Below are 25,077 nucleotides of genomic sequence, written 5' to 3'. Positions count from 1 at the left end.
GGTCCCGAGATCGCTACTGCGCAGACTCGGTCCCAAGATGTCAGCGCCGTGAACGGGCCTATGAAAGCTTCAACTTTGGTCAGCGGAAGTCAATGGAGTCGCGTCGTCCATATTTTTTTACAGTCTATGGTTTCTAGGCACCACCGTTATGTTCTAATTAATATTCATGAGCTCGGCTTTCGCCGTAGTAGGGTTCGTAATTTGGTCATTTTTGAGTCTCTCTATTTGCCGTTATGGCGGAGCCTTCAGCGCAGCGAGATGATGATGAGTGGCAAGATTTCAACGCGTTCAAGGGCGGAACGGAACGGAATATTCATCTGGAGCGCGTTCATGTGAGCGCCGAAGAGATGTCGCTGCTGCTGGATGGAATTTCAGACACCGAGAGCGCGCTCGAGAATGAGATGAGCTCCTCTTACACGCGCACAGACGAGATCATCAAACACTTCGACGAGAAGTTACGATTGTGCTTCCAAAATGTAGACTCCAAACCGGACGCAGTCTATCCAGTGACGCCAATAAATGAGGATACGACGCTGAAATGTGACGAGTAAGTCAACAAAAGCACGCATAACACATAAGACATGCACACACTGCCTTAATGTACATCATCATGGTTGCTATTTTCATCAGTGGACCATCAAAGGAATGATGTGAGATCTATGAATGCATGACATTATGCTGTCTTAAAATGCAATGCATTGAGCCTCGTCTTGTGTCCTTGTGGCCTTTACATTGCACTGTTTACATATGATAGTGTTTGATTAAGTCATAACGGAGTAGGAATGGTCAACATGAAGAATTCCTGTGCATCCGCAGAGGTCACGTGACTGCGTGTTGTTTACTGTCTCTTGTATACAGGCATGATTAGTTGTATTGTATTAGTCTAATCATATAGTCACACGATTCCAACAAAAAGTATTTGGACTCTTAAAGACAGAAATAACTAAGTGTTGCTTATTTCAGAGAGATTTTTTCAAAGACAAGGTTCAATTTTGATAAAAGCATGATAGTGTAAAACTGAAATGATTCATCTAAAGACACCATATTTTATTTTAAAACTACAGTGGATGGGGAGATATAGTGAAAAAGTTTGCATTTGCCTCACAAACTATTTATTTTTTCCTTTTGTTTGTCATTTCTGACATGGTTTTGTAATGATCTTGACACCAGTTTGTTAAAAGTTATTGCAAAAAATAGCCTAGAAAAGTGAAGTTAGTTCAAATCAGTTATTTGCAGGTGCCACTTGGTTTGTTATTATAATTGTCTAATGTGATATTGCATGGACATGGATGGAAATGTAATCAAATTGTAATTTACATCTGGTCAAATTAAAGCTACAGTCCGTAACTTCTAGCGGTTAATAAACAGAACTGGTCTGAAAAAGTCCCAATATAAACACTTATTATAAGTGGACCATAATGATTCAGGCTAAGACAAAAACACGGTTTGGAAAATGGATTCATGATGTACATTCTCATTATATCATTTTTGTAAATCTGGAACACAAAAAAATTACGGACAACAGCTTTAAAGGATTAGTTCACTTTTAAATAAACGTTTGCTGATAATTTACTCACCCCCATGTCATCCAAGATGTCCATGTCTTTCTTTCTGCAGACAAAAAGAAATTAAGGTTTTGGATGAAAACATTCCAGGGGTTTCCTCCATATAATGGACTTCAATGGGCTCCAAATGGTTCAAGGTCCAAATGACAGTTTCAGTGCAGCTTCAAAGGGCTTTAAACGACACCAGATGATGAATAAGGGTCTTATCTATCGAAACCATCAGTTTCTGCGAGAAACCCAGCAGTATTTATGCTATTATTTTACCTCTTAACAGACGAACGTGATCGTCTCTGAGCTCCGCCATAACTTCCGCCAAGTGAGGTCAAATACGATCATGGTCATAGATATATCAATCGTAGATGCCTCATTCTACTGATCCGTGCAGGCGCTAATGAGGCATCTACATATACATCTATGACCACGATCGTATTTGACCTCACTTGGCGGAAGTTATGGCTGAGCTCAGAGACGATCACGCACCTCTGTTAAGAGGTAAAATAATAGCATAAATACTGCTGGGTTTCTCGCAGAAACTGGTCGTTTCGCTAGATAAGACCCTTATTCATCGTCTGGTATCGTTTAAAGCCCTCTGAAGCTGCACTGAAACTGTCATTTGGACCTTGAACCGTTTGGGGCCCATTGAAGTCCATTATATGGAGAACAATCCTGGAATGTTTTCATCCAAAACCTTAATTTCTTTTCGACTGCAGAAAGCAAGACATGGACATCTTGGATGACATGGGGGTGAGTAAATTATCAGCAAAAGTTTATTTAAAAGATAACTAATCCTTTAAATAATGCAAACAAGTCATTGGACTATATGTATAAACAGTAAAAATGCATGTGCTATGGAAAAATAAAATGGAATAGTCTACACACAGACAACTATGAAATTATTTGAATTAAACCAAATAGTTTATGAAAATAATTCGAGAAAAAATGGCTATGCATTATTCATAGTACATCAAAGTTTTTTTGTTTTTGAAAACGTAACATTTAAATTTTTTACTGTTTCAAATAACAGCATTGCTGTTTGAGCTGCTCGCGCTGAAGCTGAAGAGCTGAAGAGCTGAATGAACACGCTTTGGTAACGGGTTAATTAACTCAACGAAACTTATATGAGATTAATCTGATATTTATGCAACATAAACATAATATTACTGATTATATATGCACAAAATGACATGAAAGCACAAGCCCAGATAACCCATGTCTGCTAAAGAGCGCTTAATCTGGAAAACATCTGTTGTGTTTAGAAAACAACAGAGAAAAATCAGTTTTACACACATTCTAAATCATAAACTCCTTAAAGACATTTTCTAAAAGTCTATTAAACATCTGACAGGAAACGTCTTAGAGGCATAAGGCATACTTTCCCCTCACAGCCTCGCTTTCATTACTGTCTATATGTTAAATATGACGCTACCCTGACTAAAGTCTATCAGCTCTCTGTGAGGGAAGTTTTCTTTTGGTCATATACTCTCTCTTCTCCATGAAGGATCTGGAATGCTCTCACGGATAACTATTGCAACGTCATGCCGGTGGACTGGAATCAGTCTAGAGTCCGATCGCTTCACCTCTCAACGCTGAGCCTTGAAGACAGAGCGGTGAGTCTAAATCCAGAACCTGTGTTTGTGCTGTTTACTCCGCATTAACACTTACTCCGTGTCATTTCCTCAGCGGGTGGAGGGTGTGAACCTGGATCTGTCTGATGATGAGGACCTGAGGGAGCAGATGGACATGCATTCCATCATTGTGTCCTGTATCATCGAGGAGCCGCTGCTCACTGCTGAACAGGTGTGGACTGAACCTCACTCATCAGAAAACATCCTTTATGAATGATTTCAGTTCATTTGAAGAACCGTACAGCCTTCCACTATGGAAGTTTATAACTCGCAATTGTGACTTGGGTCACACTTTAGTTTATGGTCCAATTCTCACTATTAACTATGACTTTTCCCTCAAGAAACTCCTAATTAATGCTTATTAATAGTTAATAAGATAGTTGTTAAGTTAAGGTATTGGTAGGATTAAGGGATGTAGAATATGGCCAATGCATTAATATGTGCTTTATAGTAATAATAAACAGCCAATATCCTAGTAATATGCATGATAATAGGCCACTAGATAATAGTGAGAATTGGACCCTAAACTAAAGTGTTACCCCTTATTGCGTTATTTTTTTATTCAGTGGTGGAAACAAGCTTCCATAGATAGCAGAGCAAAATAACCAGAAAAAAAGAAAGAAAAACAATGGCCAAGTTGTTTTGTCACAAAGGAAAATATACTGACCCAAACTTTTGTACAGTAGAGAAAGATTTGGTCATAGGAATAAATTACATTTTACAATATAGCTGTGAGCAGCCATTAAGGGGCCAAGCGCAAAGAAGGCACGATAACTCATGCCATCATGTATGGGAGCGTCAGACCAACTGCAACAATGAGCAATTAAAGACATAGAAAGATAATTTCAGGAAAAATGGCTGCAAACTCATAAATACATTCATTAGTAATTTGATTTAATGGTTTATCACTTTCGACCAATAGGTGGCGCAGTTACCAATTTAATGTGGTGTGGTCAGAGTGAAGTGACGATAGGTTTAGTGTCAATATGTCAAAGCATTGCAGAGATACAGCCCCAGAGTCTTTTTGGCATCATGCCATTAACTTTGTTGATGCAGTATATGAAAACGGTTTTGTCTATCGACACAAAATCCATAAATTTTGCCGGCATGGTCTGAAGATGATACGATTCAGTTTTAGTGAAAATCGGACATACGGTCTAGGGGGAGTTAAAAAAAAGTAGGTTTTTAAAGAAAATCAAAATGGCGGATAGGAAGTTTGGCCGACTATGGCAAAATTGGTATCTATGTTCTCAGCATGACCCAAGGAATCAAAGATCAGTCATTACAGCCATTCATTATAATAGGCTAATTTAATAAAAAACTATTCGCATTTTTGGAAATTTCAATATAACGTTTGACCACAAGGTGGCGCTGCCCTGAAACTTTTTGAGTACCTTCAGGGCATGGTGCCGAAGATACACACAGAGTTTCGTAACAACACACTAATGCCGACCATTCAAAAGTTACAAGCAAAAATAAAAAATAAATTATATCTCCTGACCACTTGGTGGCACTGCACCGAAACTCTGCAGGTAACCTCAGGTCACTGTTGTCATAACACCCACCAAGTTTAGACAGAATACGCTAAAGCATTGCGGATATATAGCCATTTTGAAATCAAAATGGCCATTATAGATAGTGTTCATTTTGGCGTGCTCTTCGTCAAATTCGTTTGCGTGTTATTCGAGAACGGTTTGACAAATCAACTTGAATTTCATGACTTTGTGTCAGCATGGTCTGGTATGAAAATGGTATGAAAAATTGTCATAGGCATCGAATTGTCTTGATCCAAGGAATCTAGCCCTTTGTCTCTAGCCCTCACAAACCAAAAGTTATTAGCACAAACGTAAGTGAAAATTTGGACAGTTGGTGGCGCTAGAGGGATTGAGTTAGAGACTCAAAAACGGCTGTGGCTGTGGTCCTTTAACTGTGTGGCAAATTTCATAACTTTCCTGCAAGTGGTTCTATGGGTTGCAGAAGAAGAACGCCAACGATTACAATACATATTCACACAGAAAACAAGTCAACGTTATAACATTTCACAATAATACTGTTTTTACTGCATTTTTGATCAAATAAATGCAGCCTTGCTGAGCAAAAATGACTTTTTTGAAAAATGTAACATTAGTGTAACTGTAGATCTGAAACGAAACGTTATTTTTTAGGTTATTGAGGAGATAGAGGAGCTGATGCAAGACTCACCAGAGATGGTATCGGAGCAGAAAGCTTCACACTCAGACATCTCCTTCATCTCTCAGAAGAGCCAAAGATCTCACAGCAGCCAGATCTGCGAGGAGAGTGAGTACGCCCTTCTGGAAGACATGTTTGTGGTCGTTGAAAGCGCGTCTGAGCGTGTGCTCTCTGTGCAGGAGTGAGGCTGATGTCTGGAGTGGAGCTGAACGAGCAGCTGGAGGATGTGGAGACGGCCATACGTGGATATTCAGAGGAGCTGATTCAGCAACTGGCCATGAGGGATGAGCTGGAGTTTGAGAAGGAGGTGAAGAACAGCTTCATCTCGGTTCTCATAGACGTACAGAACCGACAGAAGGTGCACAGAGAGATGCTAAAAAAGAAGAGGAAAGTGAAGAGCGTGTCTGGGCCAGAGAGGCTGCCGTCTTCTGTGAGTAGCAGGAGCCATTAGATTGGGCAGTTTAGCTGTTTTTTGACTTGAGGCATTTCACACACGCTTAAAGTCACCATGAAGCCAGTATCGACTATTATTGTTTTTTAATGGAATAGTGCAGTATTTGTTATAAACGATTTATCCGTGCACATCATTATTTTTAGGGATGCACTGAAATTTTCGGCCGATAAAGCTATTTTCGGTTTTGGGCCGAAATCAGTGACCGAAACAGAGGTTTCATTAGCGACTCTCTGATGACACATTTTGACTGTGTTCAGCGTCTATTTCGTGCACACAACGTGGATAAACTACCAGTTAAACGTGTCAGCTGTGTGGAAACTAGCTCTATGGCAAGCCGTTTTGACTTTTATTTATTCCCATGATGTATATACTTGATATCAACAATTTAATTTCCACTAGTTAAAATGCTAATTCTTGATATGAGGAATTAGATTTCTACTAGTAACAGGTCTTGGGCAAGTTACTGAAAATTAGTCATTAGTTACAGTTACTAGTTACTTCTTTTAAAAGTAATTGAATTACTTTACCAATTACTGTTTGTCAAAAGTAATTAGTTTCTAGGGAAAGTAACTTAAGTTACTTTTATGTCTTTTTAAATGTAAATATGTACAGTACGGAACAGTCAAACACAATAAACATAGTTTTTCATTCAACATTGCAGGCGAAATTGGATAAGTGTAAATGCATCTGGTTGTTTTAACCACATATGTAAATTTTACTCCTGGCAAATTGCTTGGTCGTCACTCCAAACATTTTTTTCTAAATTAACTTAGTAAAGAAACTAAATGAAATATAACTACTTTGACATTAAAAACAAAAATGAACTATTTTAATGGCTGCAACAATGTGTAATATAATAAAATAAATAAATAAATAAAAACGCGTGCTCCAGTCAGACCCGGGCCGAGAATTTTGATAAGCTGTCGAACACGTGCCGGGCTAGGGCCTAGATTTGAGCTTCTTGTCTGCAAGCATTCGTTTTTCACAAAAGAGAGTAACGCAATTTGTCTGGCTATCACCAGACCAAGCTCATTTTAAGATTGAACATTGGTCTGGGGAGTCTGCTCTGTATTTTCTACTGCACAAGAGGCGTGATAAACAAGTATGGTTCAAATGACTCTGTACGCAATTGGATAGTCCTTCAACCAATCAGACCACAAGAGGCGTGATTAACAGGCAACGACCCATCGCTTCTCTATCCGTCATCGTGTTAAACCCGCCAATAGCGCACCAGGTGGATAAGCCAGTCTGTGATTGGTTCCCGCTAAAGTGTAACAGAAGCAGTAGAAATGAATGTACAGGTTTCCAGACTGAGCTGCAGGGCGAAATCAAATCGCTGGCAGATCAGGCTGGGTTTACCCAATCTATAACGCGGTGCGAGTAACAAACTCATTTAAATTTCAATAATTGTAATTACATTACTTGACAAAAAAAAAAAGAGTTACATTCGCATTACCGCTAAAAGTAGTGGAATGACAGTAACGCGTTACTTTGTAGCCATTACTCCCAACACTGCTAGTAACAATGTGAATTCTTGATATAAACAATGACATCATCACTCGCAGAAATATTAATTCTTGATATCAAGAATTAAATTTCAACTATTAAAAACTATAATTCTTGATATCTGTAATTGTATTTTCACTATAGTTAAATCTCGGCTGCCATTCAAATTCAGTTGTTGATATCAAGACTTGATTACTTACTAGTTGAAATTCCAATTTCACATATCAGAAGCACAATTCTTACTAGTAAAAACCATATATATATATATATTAGGGGTGTAACGGTACACAAAACTGACGGTTCGGTACGTACCTCGGTTTTGAAGTCACGGTTCGGATGTTTGATATCAATAAGGACATTTTTACTAGTAAAAATATAAATTCCTGATATCAAGAACTCAATTTTCACTAGTTGAAATGTTAATTCTTGATGTCTGTAAATGTATTTTTAACATGTTACATGTGTTATTTATGATATCTGAAAACGTATTTCTGATATCAATAATTAGGAGAGTAATTACAGATATCTAAAATGGCTTTCTTACTAGTAACAATCACATTCATGATACCATGCCCCGCACTTGACGTGCAAGAAAAAAAAATGTTTGCACACGATTTACTACTTCGTTCCCTCGACTTGCTAAACCGTCCACACGATTTAGCCTAATATTTTTTTCCGCATGTCATGTGCATGTCATGAGAATTAACATTTCAACTAGTGACTATCAAATTATTGATATCAAGAACAGTCATTTGTATTAGTAACCACGTAACTATTGATATTAAAAATACAGTTTTTTTACTAGTAAGAATTGTATTTCTGAAATGTGAAATTGGAATTTCATAAATTCGCAAGATAATCTGAACTGAATTTGAATGGCAGCCTATGATGATATTTAACTAGTGAAAACACAATTACATTATTACATTACATTATCAAGAATTATAGTTTTTACTAGTTGAAATTTGATTCCTGATATAAAAAATTGGCATTTTAACAGCTAGTGAAAATTGAATTGTTGATATCAAAAATTCATATCCTGGGAATGAATAAAAGACAAAACGGCTTGCCATGCTGACAATATTAATTTGTTAATGATATGGTTTCTTAAATCTAAAAATCTGTGCTTTTTTTCTGATGACGCTTGAACAAAACTTCGCTAAACATTTGTAGCACGTCTGCCATCCAACAGGCGCAAAAAGCTTTGTGTTTTGTTACTTTTAATATGAAGCAAAGTCTCAACTTTAAAATTCTGTCGATTTGATTACAAAATTCCAACAATAAATGTAGTTATGGCGTGACAGATCGTTGTAGCGCTTGTTCAAATGGCAGCACGGATCAATTGCACGTGAACTGATCATCTCATCTTATCTCTTTACTACTAGTTACAGCACGAAATAAACATGGGTGAACACCAGAAGGTATGTTGAAAGATACATTACAACTAACCGAAATTAATCCTGTCTTCTGTAATCGCTCAATCTGTGTTTCAACTGGGGAAAGACATTAATAAAACAGCTTGTAGGCTATATTTAACGTTACATTTACCTCAAGAAAGCTATTAAATGTCCATAGACTCATTAGTTGGCTAGAAAAGAATAACATTTTGCTAAGTATATGCACTGTATTACATATTCATTATATTTTTACTTAACATGTTAGTGATAGTCTTCATTATTTAATGTGTCATGAAAACAAGTTATTATAGTATATTGTACTTTAAATGTTTATATTTCACCAAAACTGGAGTAGAAACAATTCTGTTATTATATAAAAACTGTACTTGTTGATTATTAAATAAGTTAGAATAATGAATGTATTATTTGTTTTCGGTTTCGGTTTTTGGCCAAGTGCATACCAAAGTTTTGGCCCAGAATTTTCATTTCGGTGCATCCCTAATTAGTTTTTAAATTCCTGTGCCTTGTAATCTTGAATCAGAATAACTTCCCCTCCCTTTTGCAGCGACATCGCTTCTCTGATGATGAGGGCGGGGCAACCTGTCACTCACATGCGATCCACCAATAGCAAACCCCAACCATCCAATCAATTCCTCACGGACAAAATCAAGCCCCGCCCTACATTTGTTCTTGTTTGAGAAGTAATTTCACTCGTATATACGTCACAATAGGGAAGAAAAGACTAACGCAACTTCCATTTAATGCCGGCTTTAATCCATGTTACTGGTCTTATTGTGAATGATTCATTCATTCAGATTTCTGTTTTCTGACTGCGCTGCATTTAAGCCAATCACATTCATCTGCCGATCTGCCTCCATTCGATTATACAACGCTTACTTTTCACAATGTAACCAACAACCAGTGGATAGATCAAGTCCCCCATGTTTTTGTCTTGTTCAATAAGCCTTTTACTTGGAAAAGCATCACACTATGGTGATAAAGTCAGTCATAACTTTGGATTCATGCTGACTTCAAAGGGTTAGTTTAAACCCATATGACTTTTGTTCATCAAAAGAACACAAATTAAGATATGTTTAATAATTTCAAAAAATGTTGTCCATGCAAGCAAAATTATGAAGCTTCAAAAAGTTTATAAAAACTAATCCATACAAATCGAGCCAGTCTTCTGAAGTGAAGCGATCGCTTTATATGATGAACAGATTTAATTTAGGCTTTTATTATAAACTTTGATCAACGCACATACATAGCTCAACTGCGCTTGCTTGGCTCACAGGAACAGCCTCATGCTTGTGTGACACGCAAGAACAAACCTCTTTGGTTCTGGTATGTCAAGCAAGCATGCTTGAGATCTAGTTTACCATATTTGATGTACCCATCACAACCCGAAACACAATATCCGATCACACATAGCTACTGGTTTGGAAACACTTGAGATACGCATGTCAATCCCAATCTCTTTCTTCATACTTAATTTACCTCTTGCTGTAGTTGATGTGATTTTATTTCCGTGTTCATTCTGTTCTTTCTGTCCCGATCTTTCTCTTCTTTCCTCTGTTCTGTGCCTGTAGCGCTTCAGCATGGAGGGCATCTCTACTGCCATTCAAAATGGTTTGCGGCACACTTTTGGGAATGGGGGCGGTGAGAAACAGGTGGCTATATCTCTTGGTTCCTCTTCTCTTCTGAGACTGTCGAATCTGCTCATTTTTGGGGGGCATTATAGACATGCTGTCAATCCTTGAATTGGTTTAGATTAGTAGCAACATTTTGCCTAATTATTTGCTGATTAGTTGTGAAAATGATGCTGCATCGTGCCGGAATCAGTGAAAAATACCACCTGGCGTGAAAATGTAAATGAGGGACAATTCAGATAAATTAAATAGTAGTGTTTTTATAATTTACACTGTTATTATGGACCCTTTTCACATTCACAAGTGGAATTCGTCATACACTCCTGGGCACAAAAATGGGCCAAGCCCAAAATGGCTAAACACTAAGGGCCAGATTTACTAAACGGGGCAAATTAAAGTTAAAGTTAAGCGTGTGATCTACTGACGACATACAAATGAAAGAACACAGACGCAGCCGGATCATTTCCATAATGAACAACACAATCTAGAGCAGTGCAAATCAGCATGTGGTTTAAGACGTGCTTTTTTTGGGCGGTAAATAATGTCGCAAACACCAGTAAATTGACGAGCGCAAACCTTAGGTGATTCATTTAAATCAGTGGTTTTCAGACTGGGGTCCTCCAGAAGGTTCAGATTCAGAGATGAAAAAGACAAAGCAAAAATGGATAAAGTCTACCAAACATTCAAACTGTTTCATTTCTAAATGTTTCTCTTCTTTCTTGACATATACATACTTTCCAGAATTGTATATGTTTGCTTTGTATCTTTCTAGTGAGTTTTTCTCACTATTAATCTTGCTCACTGAGGTTGTAAGGCAGTTTTCTTAATGCAGTATGTAAGCTGATTACACACATTTGTTGTGAAAGTTGCTCATACAAATAATATTTAAATGAAAAGGTTTATACATCCAACATTTAAATATAGCCAATTTAAGTTTGGAAACAATATGTTGTATAAGTACTATTTATCTAACAGTTTAAATGTAGCCTGACGTCGTCATACTCAGATTCTAGTCAGAATATGAGTCTGATCTGCTCCGTTGGGCTGTGATTATGGGGTGTGTTTCAACCGAACCAGGAAAGACCTCAATTGGATAGACCTACAACCAATCAGAGCAACGGAGCGACGCATAACGTTAGTGTCAAATGTCAACAGAACTCAACTGCACTGTGTTGCCAAGTCCGCTGGTTGAAGCGACCCCAATTATGTGATATACAGACCCAGGAATGCGAATTTTAGCAGGCAGTCCTGCCAAAATAACACATAATTTACCCTCCAAATGACTTTTTTTCCCCGGAGAACCCCCCCGGAAAGCTATTGGGCTTGTTTTTGGCTAGTTTTGAGTAACGTTAGCCATTGGGCGGGTTTTGTTGTAAAAACTTGGCAACCCTCTGCCCGCACGCTGGAATAAGTTTGAAGAAAAAGATGAGTGTAAACGATCTTTGCCGGTGTTGTAAAAAAAGAATTTAAGGATACACAGAGTACTTACCAACACCATCATCATTTCAGAGAGAAATAGTAAAGGTGAATGGATATACGAACAAGTTTTCCCGTTTAGGATTAGAACAAATTCAACCCAAGCGCCTTTGATGACGTGGAAGATTACGTTACTGTTTATCATCTGTCCATCATCGTCTAAAGCCCGCCCTGAGAATTTCATTGGTCCGAACAGTTTCTGTTCGGGCATAATTACTTCTCTACGGATCAAGTCCAGACCGAACTGCCCGAGTAAAAATGTTGTGGGCGGGGCTAAGTTCGGCTGGCATCCAGGCTAGTTTAAATGTTTTTTCATACATAAAAATAGATGGATTTTAGGAAGGGGGTCCCTCATAAAAGCTTCGTCATATTTGGGGGTCCTTGACCTCGGCATCATAAAGTTTGAAAATACTCTCCTCACATAAATACTGCGTCTGAAAGGGAAACTCCTACAAATGCATGAGCAATAAGATCAGCCGCAAAAATAACCCCATCCACGCCTTTTCAACGCTAATTTATCACTGCGTGTCTTTAGTAAATCCTGACAGTAGTTTTTTGGTGCACAAAAGAGGGTTTGCGCTGGAGCAAGCTGTTTGTAAATCTGACCCTATGCTTTTAATTGTCTTAACCACAAATTATTGGTCAGGAAATTAGCTAAATTTAAGCAAATGCACTACTTAAAAAGACATTGCAATCTCAGAAAAACATCAAAGACAGAATTAAGTTTTTGGCAGAATATGGGAAGTTGTGTGTGGTGTGATGAATCACAACCAAACACATGTTGATGCTCCAGATCGGCACCTTCGAACATCTGCTGAGAAATATAATGATAAATGCATCTCTACCACAGAGAAGAGCATGCAGGAAGAGGTGGGGTGCCTTTTTAGCTGCTGGTGTTGGTGAGATACTTCACTGTGAAAAGTCATTTAATGCTTCAGAGTAAAGAATAGCCGGCTTCCTACATTTGAAAAGTTCTTATTTAAAGAGGAACAATCAGATGTTATTTTTCAACAAGACAATGCTCCTGCCCAAAGACAACCAACAAGTGGCTCATGTTTTGCCCTGGTCAGAGTCCAGATTCGTCTTACATTAAACTCAAACGAACTGGGACACATTTTCAACTACTCATGAAGTGTTTGAAGCCATTGACATTGAGTGGAACAATACTGACTCTTCTTCCTGGAAAAATCTGCCTGCAAGTCGGGGACGGCTATTCCATTCTAAGTTACGTTATCTACAGTATTTGTGCAATTCTTGCTCATTTCCTGAGCAGTGATTTGTGATGAAAATCGTTAAGACCATTAAAAGACCACTAAATATTTTGCCATTTTTGGCTTGCCACATTTTTTCCCCAGGAGTGTGTTCCGGTAAACTTCTATAGAGATGAACAGAACCTACAACAAATATAATTTGTCGACAAATAGCACAAAAATCCAAAATAGGGTTTCTGTGACTTTCCAAAAGCAGAAAAAATAAATATAGAGCTTGATGCCGGTAGTCAGAAGAGAGAATGATGTCAAATTTGTCGTCACTCCATCAGCCGTTGTATTAGAAACACTCACACAGCAGTGAACCAGTTTTCTGTCATTTAATGCCATTGTAATAAAACACAAAATATCAAGCGTAGGGTTTGTTCTGGCAGGTCACGTTAGTCAAGCTCGCATCAGCTGACTGTCAGCTGATCACGTCTACCTATAGGAATACGACGTCTATCACCGCATACATATATAAGCTCCTTCAGTATTATCAGCTGCTATTGCGTTTCTCCAGAGCTCATTACCCTCCTCCATCCCCAGCTCCTCCTCTCATCAGTCAGGATTTGGCATTCTGATTCCCCCTGAATCAGACTAAATTCCCAAATTATTTTGTACGTTAAATATTGACATTAAAGGGTTAGTTCACCCAAAAATGAAAATTCTGTCATTCATTACTCACCCTCATGTCGTTCGACACCCGTAAGACCTCCGTTCATATTCGGAACACAAATGAAGATATTTTAGTTGAAAGCTGATGGCTGAGAAAGGCTTCAGATAGGCCTCCATTGGCATTCAGTACATTTACACTCCCAAGAAAAGGCACTTAAAACGTTGTTACAAAGTCCATCTCACCACAGTGGCTCTACAATAATTTTACGATGCGACGACAATAGTTTTTGTGCGCAAAAAAAAATCAAAATAACACCTTTATCCAACTTGTTACTGTCTTCCGTGTGTGCCTCCACGACGCATGCGCGAGAATATGATGTAGCGCCAGCGTTCGGGAATCCATGAAATGCACACTTTAGCCCCATTTTGAGCACTACGCCGAGACCTAAAGCACGATCAGTGTAGAATTCAGCAGCTTAGACACGCGCGTCTTCCTCTGCTTGTAAACAAATCGCTTCTGGGTCATGTGTCCGAGCGCCGGATCTGCGTCATATTCTCGCGCATGCGTCGTGGAGGCACACACGGAAGACAAGAACAAGTTGGATAAAGGTGTTATTTTGATTTTTTTTTGCACACAAAAACTATTGTCGTCGCATCGTAAAATTATTGTAGAGTCACTGTGGTGAAATTGACTTTGTAACAACGTTTTAAGTGCCTTTTATGGGTCTTGGGAGAGTAAATGTACTGAATGCCAATGGAGGCCTATCTGAAGCCTTTCTCAGCATCAGCTTTCAACAAAAATATCTTCATTTGTGTTCCGAATATGAACGGAGGTCATATGGGTGTCGAACGACATGAGGGTGAGTAATTAATGACAGAATTTTCATTTTTGGGTGAACTTACCCTTTAATGCTATCTGCAATACATTATGTTGGTTCTGTTATGTTTACCCTAGGGGGGTTATCACTGCTCTCAGGGCCGGCCCTGACCAATTTGCTGCCCTAGGCAAGATTTTACTTGGTGCCCCTTGTATCAAGGTTTAGCACTACACATTATCAGTCTAAGTTGTGGAAACACTCGTACTGTTTTATTTTTGTAATGCATTGATGTTTTATTTTTATTGTTGTTGTTGTTGTTTTATATGATGTCCAGTCCATTCTACCCCATCATTATGTTCATGATATTATTATTGTTTTTTATTTGTTAAAGGCTGATGATAGTAAAACTGTACAAATATTACACCTATGCCACATTACAGCCTAAACACAAATAGCAAGAGTAATTGCATCTAACATTCATGCACAAACTATTCATTGAGAACTAGCAAAAGTGTTTGTTTTCCAGTAGATGGCAGCAATCTTCCACTAAACTATGAGCATTCATGCTTTCACCAGGAATTCAACTGAGAAATTTTGATATTTAATGTGAATTTTACATAAAATGTTGCCATTTTAAATAAACCTGTATATAAATATCATTACTAATTTCGGCAAATACATTTTAAAATTGCTATACACCCCCTTAAAACTGCACAACTGCAGAGTAAAAACATTAGGCTATTAAAAAAGTGATATTACATGCGTTTAACATTTTTATATTATTTATTTTTTACAAAATCACACTGGCTGTGGCCTCTGGAGAACCCAGAACAGCTGCTTGCATAAAGTTTAAGGTAAAAATAACTGGAATTAATTAGCAAACATTAGTATTTTACTACTATGCAATTAAATAAACTGTTCATTAACTGTTCAACTAATTTGCCTACATCCCTTTACTTCTGTCTTTACACAGCAAAAAATGCTCTTCTTATTTAGAATCTTTTTCTTGTTTCCAGTCCAAATATCTAAAAATTCTTAAATCAAGGTGCATTTACTAGATGAGTAAAATGACATACTTCATTTTGATTTTATTTTCAAGTAAACAAGAAAAATGTCTTGAGTTTTTGCTTAAAACAAGCTAAATTATCTGCCAATGGGGTGAGAAAAATAATCTTATTTCTGTTTGGGACAGAAACAAGATTTCAATCAGAAACAAGATTATTTTTCCACTCCATTGGCAGATAATTTTGCTTGTTTTAAGCAAAAACTCACTTCATTTTGATTTTATTTTCAAGAAAACTATCTTCTGTCATTTAACTTATCTAGTAAATGCACCTTCAACCTTGATTTAGGAATTTTAGATATTTAGACTAGAAACAAGACAAATACTACATAAGAAGAGCAGTGTATCTAGGGTTGGGCATCGTTTTGATTTGAACGATTCTGATTCCGATTCCGATTCTTAGTTTCGATTACGGTTCTTTTCGATTCTCGATTCCGATTCTTTGAGGGGTGGAGTCACAACATGTCACAGGCTCATTTCACAGAGGAAAATTGTATTTTGATTCAATAATGAGTTTTAGTTTTGGGACTTTCTCCGCTGGCATTTTCACTTGCTTTGCTGCAAAGGTGAATGGAGTTCCACACCGAGTCCCGGTTTAACAATAGCATTAACAGCAGTCATTAGGACTGCTACTAGCGTGGGCAATTTGCGACATTTATCTACGAGGGGGAAAAATAATTTCAGTAACGTTGTTGTTCACCACAATTCGCAATTTGGTCAAGGGGTTTACACTACAATCACTTACCTGATTATGATGAGGTGGGATAATGTTAGTTCACCCTGAAATGAAAATAAAGCCATCTTTTACTCACCCAGCTGTTGTTCAAATGCGCGTGTTCCAGTGTGTGCGCACTCCAAGCCGCAGTTGCCTCGTGCATATTGTCATGACAACCGGTACACAATATTCACTTAAGGAGGTTATATTATTAGTATTATTTCTTATCATATACGTTATAGAAAAGACGAGAATCGCGTTTTTTTCTATTGAGCTTGATTTCTCAAAATGGTGCGCGCGTGCGTGCGTGTGTGTGTGTGTGTGTGTGTGTGTGTGTGTGTGTGTGTGTGCTTATCGTGGGTACAATGACAACAGTGCGAGTTATTATAGTAGGCATGAGCGCCGGCGGCTGCTGACAGCTCATAGTGTAACTTGAGGAGCGCGCTCAGAATAACGGCCGAGCTCAGTGTTTTGACTGAATAATACGGTTTCTTTCTCGCAAAACCTATAGTGTGCCCACTGAACACTTTCCATATGGCGCGCGTCTCCTTGTATCGTTGCGTGATACATTTGTTTACTTTTTGTAATGTTTTAGCTGATCGCCATTCACTGCCATAATAGGAAGGAGCGCGTGCAGGAACAGTATTTTAAATGTCATAGGACATAGGGCACTGGGACAACATCAGGGTAAGTAAAAGAAGGCTTTATTTTCATTTCAGGGTGAACTATCCCGTTAATAACGTTGGTTAGCGCAGGGTTGCCCGAGGAGGACAGACCTGCGCAGCATTTCAAACACGCTACACTCGTTAATTTATAGCTACACCACATATTTGTAGTGCATCCTCCCGTGCAAGAAATAAGTTTGTCATGTGTTGCACTGTGCCGACCCAGGTTTTTTTTTTTTTTGTGAAATAAAGCCACACTTTTGAGCGCCACTTACCGTGCTCCATGGCTGCAACAGAACAAACGGGCGCGGCAAGCACTTCCGAAAACTTGCGCGTTTGGAACCGATGATCGGAATCGAAAACAAAATTTCTAAACGATTCCAATGGCATCGTTATTTTTTAAACGGTTCCAAGTTGGAACCGGTTCTCGATGCCCAACCCTAAGTGTATCCCTTATCTTCCCTGCATCAGAGGGCTTCTGTCTTTTTTTTTAGACACTTCAATTCGGCCATCCGTCATAAATAATCAGGCAACTTACAACTCAACACCTGGCGCGAACGGCCAAGCACCCTAAAAAATGAAAGCAACCCTGTCTGCGTTGGATGCGGCGAGAGGCGACGCGACACAACAAATTCCCCTAACGATAAACTGATTGCGCGTTGTATTTCTGACGCACTTCAAGTAGATCGGCGGGGGGAGATTGATGAGGCGGACCGGAAAGATGCGGGGACTTAGTTACGTTTTTTTTTGCGCTTTATTTGGTAATATTTCAAATTAATTTAATAAAATAGTATCAGTAATACATTTTGGCGCCCCTATGGATGAGTGGCGCCCCTAGCATTTGCCTATTCCGCCTATGCCACAGGCCGGCCCTGACTGCTCTTATTGCTCTTATCCATGCTAGGCTGCATGGATGCACAGGGAGTTCTTGCCCAGAACAGAACCATACCTCCAATCCAAACTGTATGCTAATAGTCAATCATCTTTGTCGAAAGTGGTCCTGACAGAAATAGTGTTATAGTGTATTTTTTTAAAAAGATATAAAAACTCGCTCCGTGAAAAGGGTTGAAATAAAACGCTTATTAAAAAATATTCAATTTCTTATTTGTTTACGTGCATGTCATGTGACTATTAACCATCATCAGAGAACCGTCAACATGCAAATGTGTTGATACATTTTTGAAAAATTAACTTGAGATCTCAAAGCAACTTTTTAGGAAGTTATTGTAGGTCAAAAGGATTTGGGAGATATTGCCTGAACCCTATATGTTGGTGCTTAACTTTTCACAATGGTTATCTGAGGGTACATTTACACGACACTATGTAATGAAAATGGAAAAAAAAAGTTTTTCCTTTGGGTTTTTTTCGTGTGCAGGCAACAACTTTGTCAAAATGATCTCCGTTCACACAGATCAGGTTTAACACGATGACAGATAGAGAAGCGATGGATCGATGCCCGTTGATCACGCCTCTTGTGGTCTGATTGGTTAAAAGACTATCCAATTGTGTACAGATTCATTTGAACTATGCTCATTGATCACGCCTCTTGTGCAGTAGAAAATACAGAGCAGACTCCCCAGATCAATGTTCCTAGGGATGAAACGATTACCGGTTTCACGATAAACCACGGTAAAATTTAGTGACGGTTAGTAATATCGTATAAAATTTAATTATCATTAAAACCGCGTGTGATTATCACGATTTTAAAACTCGCGGTAAATCTTGTCCAGTCAGCGTCAGTCTGTTGCGCGCACCGCTGTTTTCTGAATGAGAAGAAATGGCAGTAGGCAGTGACAGCGCCGGGAGATTTTTCTGATATCTAAAAGGACCAAATCTGAGGCGTTGTCATATTTTGGCTTTTACAAAAGTCCTGAGGGAAACTTAATCGAAGATGGTCACCCTGTCTGCAGAACATGCCAGAATTAAGTCGCTGTAATAGGGGAAACACTTCAAAACTACGAACGCAAGGCAAGTGGACTTTGACCTGAATACCAAAACTACGTCTGGGAAATTATAACGTGAAGCGAACGAACAAGTTCAGACAAGACTAGGGTGACATTTAAGGGATAATAATCAGGGTTTGCCATTAACAACCGCCGTTTGCGGGTGTAAGTTAACGTTATTTCGGCTGCACACTAGCCACTCTGGCTGTTGAACTTATTATAGTCTTCTCAAAAGCCATCTGTTATAATCGCGTTGCGCATTATAACCACTCACATGTGTTTATATTGAGTTTATGAATGCAATGTCTAATAATCAGAGGTGTTCAGATTATCCGGAATTTTGTTCAGAGCGCACGCCGCTCACACGCTGAAATCTACACTAAAAGCAGAGATGTGTGTGTGATGTACGCAAGAGATTCACGCATCTTACAGAGGTTGACCGTTTTTGTTCTATTTCAGCAGCGAAAATAGTTTCAAACAAACACAGCAGAACCACAGCGCATCTGATGTGACTGGCATAAAGTTGGCGAATTTAGGGACGGTCTCTAAAGTTACACACAACATTGGTAACGTTATACACGTTTAAAACTTTAATAGCATTTGAAGAGAATGAAAGTCATAAAACTGGCTGTAAAGTGATCATCTAGGTGTCCGGTATGATGCAGACATTTTGATATTTAATAAAATAAACTGTCAAATCATATGGAAATATGGATATGCATTATTTCTCTAGGATACTGTTTGGGCTCTTACATAAAACATGCTAGATTTAAATGCATCATTGCTGAACACTGATGAGAATATTGCTTGAGAATATATTTACAGAGATAATATTAGAGATTATATTTACGAGAAATTATTATTATTTATGCGTTGCTATTGACGACGGCCATTATAAGGAAGAAAATCCCACAGAATCTTGCTTAAAAAAGTGCTTAGAGCTGCTTTAGTTTGTTTGGTGATTTTCAAATATAAAACTTGAACAAAACCGTGATAATATTGATAACCGTGATAATTTGGGTCACTATAATCGTGATGTTAAATTTCCATACCGTTTCATCCCTAAATGTTCCCCATCTTAAATTGAGCTTGGTCTGGTGAAAGCCAGACAAACAGATCAGTGAAAACGACTAAAACGCTGTATTCTGCTTCCAGGCCAGTAGATGGCACTGTCACTTTGAAAGAAACACTACACGCCTGTAGACTGAACACATTACACGCAAGCGCATGACGTCTCCGTTTTCACAGATTCACGTTTTTGTAGTTTACATGGAGACAATAACGGTATCGTTTTCAAAAACGTGCACTTTGAAGCCCGTTTTTAAAAGTTTGCGTTTTCAGGCCCCGCAAATGCTGTTATTGTATGTAACGGCCAATACATCATTTTTTTTTGCTTTTAGTTGATAATGGTGTTGTGTAAACGGACCCTAAATCAGGCTGTTTAGTTTACTTAGTTGTATTTAGTGTATCTGTGCAAGTAATTTGTTCACGCTTATAGAGATCCTTGTATGTGTGCAACATAAATACTGTCTTAAATACTGCCATACAATCTGATTATACATTTTAAAAAGTTAACAGTTTTCCCAACACTGTGCAGAGAGAATGTGAACACACACACACACACACACACACACACACACACACACACACACACACACACACACACACACACACACACACACACACACACACACACACACACACAAAGACTTAGAGACATAGTGGCATATTTAACCCCTCTCATCTGTGCTCGTCTTTTATTCAGTATGTGACAACAGTCATCCCGTACGAGAGGAAAGACGGGCCGCCGTCAGTCCAAGACTTGCAGATCTTTACCAAAAGTGAGTTTGATTTCAAACAAATGCCCTGCTTTTTCTGCTACAAGTTGTCAATAGTATAGAAATCTTGACATGATTGTTAACATTCGCTTTTCTACAGTTTTGGAAGCCATGAGAGACGACAGTGATAAAGTCCCAAGCCTCCTCACAGACTACATTCTCAAAGGTAACGACACTCAACTAACAGAAATGCATTCAATTTAGGAACAGTGATGACATATTTATGTATGTCAACCCGTAAGTTTGCATCACCCTGGTTCTCTTGACAAAAAAACAATAGGATTTTACCATTGACTTTTGGATTTTTGCAGAAAATATAAACTCTGTGACCAACAAAACAGTTTATGATTCTTACACATTTTGTTCATCGTGATCATCTTCACAAATGAACACCACTTTTCATTAGTCCAACACAAGTTTTGCAACCAGTGTAAATAATGACGTACGATTGTGCCACAGCATCACAACATGTCCAGCACACTGTATTCAGAAACTTTGTAATCAAAATGATTAATGTGTATCAGGAAATTCCATAGTGCATTAATTCTGTGAAGGTTTCGCTGCACTGATGTGATGTAGTTATATAATTATATATAATTTCAGCTTCGCAATTATTGTAATTGTCCATTAAAAATGAATGTAATGACATTGCAAAATTGAAGATCCACAATGGAATTGTGAGATAAAAAGTCGCAATTATCTTTTTTGATTCTTCATTCACTGGCGGAAACAAGCATCCATAGGTTGTCACTTCAAGAAAATCAATGAAAAAATTGAAATAAAATAAAAATATTTACAGATGACTGTACTATATACCAAATATGAAGCTGAAAAAATGCTGTATGAACCATTTATGTTAAATATGGTCTGAAAATCTACAGAGAGGTTTGGAAATTGGAGTCTGGAAAAGTATGGAGGTTTAGAATGGAACATGTGTAGGAACCCTGGATCTTTAATAATGTTCACAAAAACATTATTTATACATCATTCTTGGCTTGTGTGTGTGTGTGTGTGTGTGTGTGTTAGTGATGCACGGTTCGCGGTTATATCCACCGATCGGGCGGGCCAAGTAATGAAAAATAACATTCATATTAATTGCGGGTGGATGAGAGATAAATCATTGTGTTTGTTTGATAAAGGCATTTTACGAGCCCTGTGGGCGAATCATCAATCCGGTTGCCGTTTCTCCACATTGGAAGTTTTCAAAACAATTCCCCACATGTACTGACGGGGGTGCCGAAGCTCATTATTATGCAAAGCTTATCCGGTCATAGCAGTGGGCGTTTACTTCCGAGTCTTAACCCTCTGGGGTTCTTCATTTATGGGTCACACTCAGGACCTTCAGGTCAAAAATGACCCGGAGGGCGGGATTAAGATAAAAAAGATTTGAGTAAAATCAATGAAATATATTTTTGTTCAATAATATTTTTTCTTTTCTTTTTTGGTGTTTTGAGATCATTTTATGATTTATAATTAATATTTATGCAATAATTATGACCCATATTTTCCCATTGAATATAATAAAAAATGTATATATATACTGTATATATTTTTTTAAATTTTTTTTATTAAAGTTGTATTTCATTTTAGAGTCAAGCCTAGCCCTCATGAAAGCAATTTTTTAAATGAGATCGGTGCCATCCGGTGGACACATTGAGCGTTTTTATCACGCAATAGCACATTTTTACCACTATAGTGGATCTTGCGTTTTATAAAAAATTTTAAAACATCGTAGCTTCATCGGAATGGTCGGAAACTTGGTGACTTTATTGGTACTTGGTATATGAACACCCAAAAAAATGGGAACTGGGAACAGGATTTGAAAAGTCTAAGTGGTCGTAAAAAAATAGTCACACTCACGACCTTCGGGTCAAAAATGACCCCATAGGAAATTAATAGGAAATTAGTTTTTTTGTGCATACAATCTACAAATCAGCCAGGATGCAGAAAAAAAGGACTCAACAGTGAAGGGGTGAATCTCTAACACATCAAGAGTGCAAAACAGACAAAAAAACTCACACACACACACACTTATACAAACAAAAACACACGCGCGCACACAAATTAACACGTGCGATTCCAAAAGCTAATTGTGTTTTTGTGTGTGTGTGTGTGTGTGAGTGTGAGTTTTTTTGTCTGTTTTGCACTCTTGATGTTTTAGAGATTCACCCCTTCACTGTTGAGTCCTTTTTCTTCTTTCTTATTTGTAGATTGTATGCACAAAAAAACTCTGTATTTTCATATTTTTGCCAATTTCACATTCATTTCCTATGGGGGTCATTTTGACCTGAAGGTCCTGAGTGTGACTATTTTTTTGTTAGGACCACTTAGACTTTTCAAATCCTGTCCCCAATTTTTTGGGGGTGTTCATATACCAAGTACCAATAAAGTCACCAAGTTTTGGACCATTCCGATGCAGCTACGATTAAAAAAAAGAATGTATTTAAAAAAATGTGGTTCAGAAATGACTGAAGAGCCCCAGAGGGTTAAGTGCGGCAAGCACATAAAAACTGAGTGTTCCATGAGAGAGGCTCAAAACCAGGGTATAAAATAGCCTATTACTTATTCATTATGAAGTTTTTGAATGTAAAAATCACACGAATGTCATAAGTTGACCTCAGACAAATTCTTAAAAAAAAGCCAGTTCATGACCCCTTTAAATGTTACCATGGGCCCTAACAGTTGGGGGCGACAGTAAACAAAAAACATCTCAAGAGCTATTTATGAAGGGGACACAAATAATAAAGCCAAGATTGTACTTGTAATGATGTGTGTGGCATTTTTCTGAAAAATTATCTTATGTCCGTTTTTCTTTTTTTATCTGGCCAACAACACAAAGCAATAGTAGTTTAAATATGAGTAATCATAGGTTCGCCACGCGGTAATTTAATTATTCAATTATCTTGTTTTTTCCACAAAGCATACAACTTTTTTTGGGTTTTGCATACAAACAAAACCCAACACAGCGGTAGATCTACAATATTAGCCTAATATCAGTTCATGTAGATGTTAGATGTAGTGGGTGACTTAAAACAAGTTACCAAACAATAATCACTGAAATATCGGACGTATAGAAAATACATAGTCAAATTTATAAACGCCCACTTTTGTTCCGCAGAGACCCCATACTCCACGTGCATACATTCAATTAAAGATCTCAGTTCCTTCATCTTCCATTATCATCTTCTCCTCCTTCATGATCTCTCTGTTCTTGCAGGATTTGTTCTAGTGCTGGTCTGTGAGGTTAGTCAGAGGTTTAGTTAATAGGTAATGAGCATTTAGATCGTAGTGCGCCTGTGTTTGCTTTATAATGTGTCTACCCACCGTTAGCATAGCAGCAGATAGCATTTCACCACAGCCTCCCTCTAAACTCACCCAGTAACGGTCAGCACTGCTCAGTCACATGCAGTCGATCTCCAATATGGGCTTCACTTTATTCACTCCGTTTAGTGGCCCGACACATATCTAAGGGAAGGAATTAAAGGATAGTTTCATCCAAAATTGACAAATCTGTCATTATTTACTCACTCACCATTATTTACTGGTTTCAAATCTGTATGAATTCATCATTAAAACAACCACAACCAGTCAGAGATTTGGAATAATTCATATTTGTAATGATTTTTAGAATGATTTCTGAAGGATCATGTGACACTGAAGACTGAAAATACAGCTCTGATTACAGGAATACATTACAGTTTACAATATATTCAACAGAGGCAGACAGTACTTAAGTATTTTTACTTTCTACTCCAGTACATTGTTTCAAGTATGTATTTGATCAGTGTTTTTCTTTTAATTCATTACATTCCAAAGCATCATTTATAATGTTATACTTTTTACTGCACTACATTTCATAAATAAAAGTTGTTGTTTTACCTTGAATACTTAATGACATTAAAAATATAGTACTTTCTTACTTGTACTTACTTGTTTTCTGTACTTGAGTAAAAGTATACACTACTACATTTTCTATGTAATTAAGTATTAAATTATATTCAATATGAAACATAGTGCAGTAAAAAGTACAATATTATGTTTTGAAGGTTGTGAAGTAAAAGTTTTCCGTGATAAGTACATATACTTGAAAAATAAAATTACTTGTAAAGTAAAAATACGGTAGTACTATCCGCCTCTGATATTCAAATTCAACAGTAAAAGTATTCAGAAGTGTGCTTTAATTATACTGTGAGGTCTACATTTATGATACTTTTATAGTGATTTTGATTATTGGTCATTATAAATGGTTGTTGTATGGAAAAAAGCAGCATTATAAGATTCTTAGTAAATTCTCCTTTGGTTTCTCCC

The 25,077-nt window shown here is 37.8% G+C and overlaps 1 protein-coding gene across 8 annotated transcripts in view; it reads left to right on the top strand.

Annotated features, from left to right (window-relative positions):
- fez2a (fasciculation and elongation protein zeta 2a) overlaps positions 1 to 25,077 on the top strand; it is a 29,005-nt gene continuing 3,928 nt past the window's right edge. Inside the window, exons 1-10 of one of the 8 annotated variants that reach the window (XM_079836147.1) lie at positions 1 to 547; positions 3,064 to 3,172; positions 3,246 to 3,362; positions 5,356 to 5,488; positions 5,560 to 5,810; positions 8,726 to 8,761; positions 10,327 to 10,407; positions 20,697 to 20,772; positions 20,870 to 20,935; positions 23,987 to 24,012. In XM_079836147.1, the coding sequence (XP_079692273.1) occupies positions 234 to 547; positions 3,064 to 3,172; positions 3,246 to 3,362; positions 5,356 to 5,488; positions 5,560 to 5,810; positions 8,726 to 8,761; positions 10,327 to 10,407; positions 20,697 to 20,772; positions 20,870 to 20,935; positions 23,987 to 24,012 (1,209 nt within the window). In that variant the 5' untranslated portion in view covers positions 1 to 233. Of the gene's footprint in view, positions 548 to 3,063; positions 3,173 to 3,245; positions 3,363 to 5,355; positions 5,489 to 5,559; positions 5,811 to 8,725; positions 8,762 to 10,326; positions 10,408 to 20,696; positions 20,773 to 20,869; positions 21,537 to 23,986; positions 24,013 to 25,077 lie in introns of those variants that run through there. The other 7 variants (XM_079836150.1, XM_079836148.1, XM_079836149.1 and 4 more) reach the window with 7 other exon arrangements.

The sequence above is a fragment of the Gobio gobio genome (genome assembly GCF_949357685.1).
Source record: "Gobio gobio genome assembly, chromosome: 15".
Lineage (NCBI taxonomy): Eukaryota > Metazoa > Chordata > Actinopteri > Cypriniformes > Gobionidae > Gobio > Gobio gobio.
This window is presented reverse-complemented; position numbering and strand designations above follow the sequence as displayed.